At 67.3% G+C, this 223-nt stretch overlaps 1 protein-coding gene across 1 annotated transcript in view; it reads left to right on the plus strand.

Annotated features, from left to right (window-relative positions):
• Positions 1 to 219, plus strand: part of LOC104494530 (forkhead box protein L2-like) — a gene marked incomplete at both ends in the record, with an annotated part of 740 nt that extends 521 nt beyond the window's left edge. Inside the window, one exon of the mRNA XM_010137381.1 lies at positions 1 to 219. Within this exon, the coding sequence (XP_010135683.1) occupies positions 1 to 219 (219 nt within the window).
• Between the last annotated feature and the right edge of the window lie 4 nt (positions 220 to 223).

Below are 223 nucleotides of genomic sequence, written 5' to 3' on the forward strand. Positions count from 1 at the left end.
ATGAACAACTCGTGGCCGCTGGCGCAGCCTCCCGCGCCCATGCCCTACGCCTCCTGCCAGATGTCTGGTGGGAACGTCAGCCCCGTCAATGTGAAAGGACTCTCGGGCCCGGCGTCCTACAGCCCCTACTCGCGGGTGCAGAGCATGGCGCTGCCCAGCATGGTGAACTCCTACAACGGCATGGGCCACCACCACCACCCGCACGCCCACCACCCCCAGCAGC

Source organism: Buceros rhinoceros, unplaced genomic scaffold, assembly GCF_000710305.1.
Source record: "Buceros rhinoceros silvestris isolate BGI_N320 unplaced genomic scaffold, ASM71030v1 scaffold40665, whole genome shotgun sequence".
In the NCBI taxonomy this organism is placed as follows: Eukaryota; Metazoa; Chordata; class Aves; order Bucerotiformes; family Bucerotidae; genus Buceros; species Buceros rhinoceros.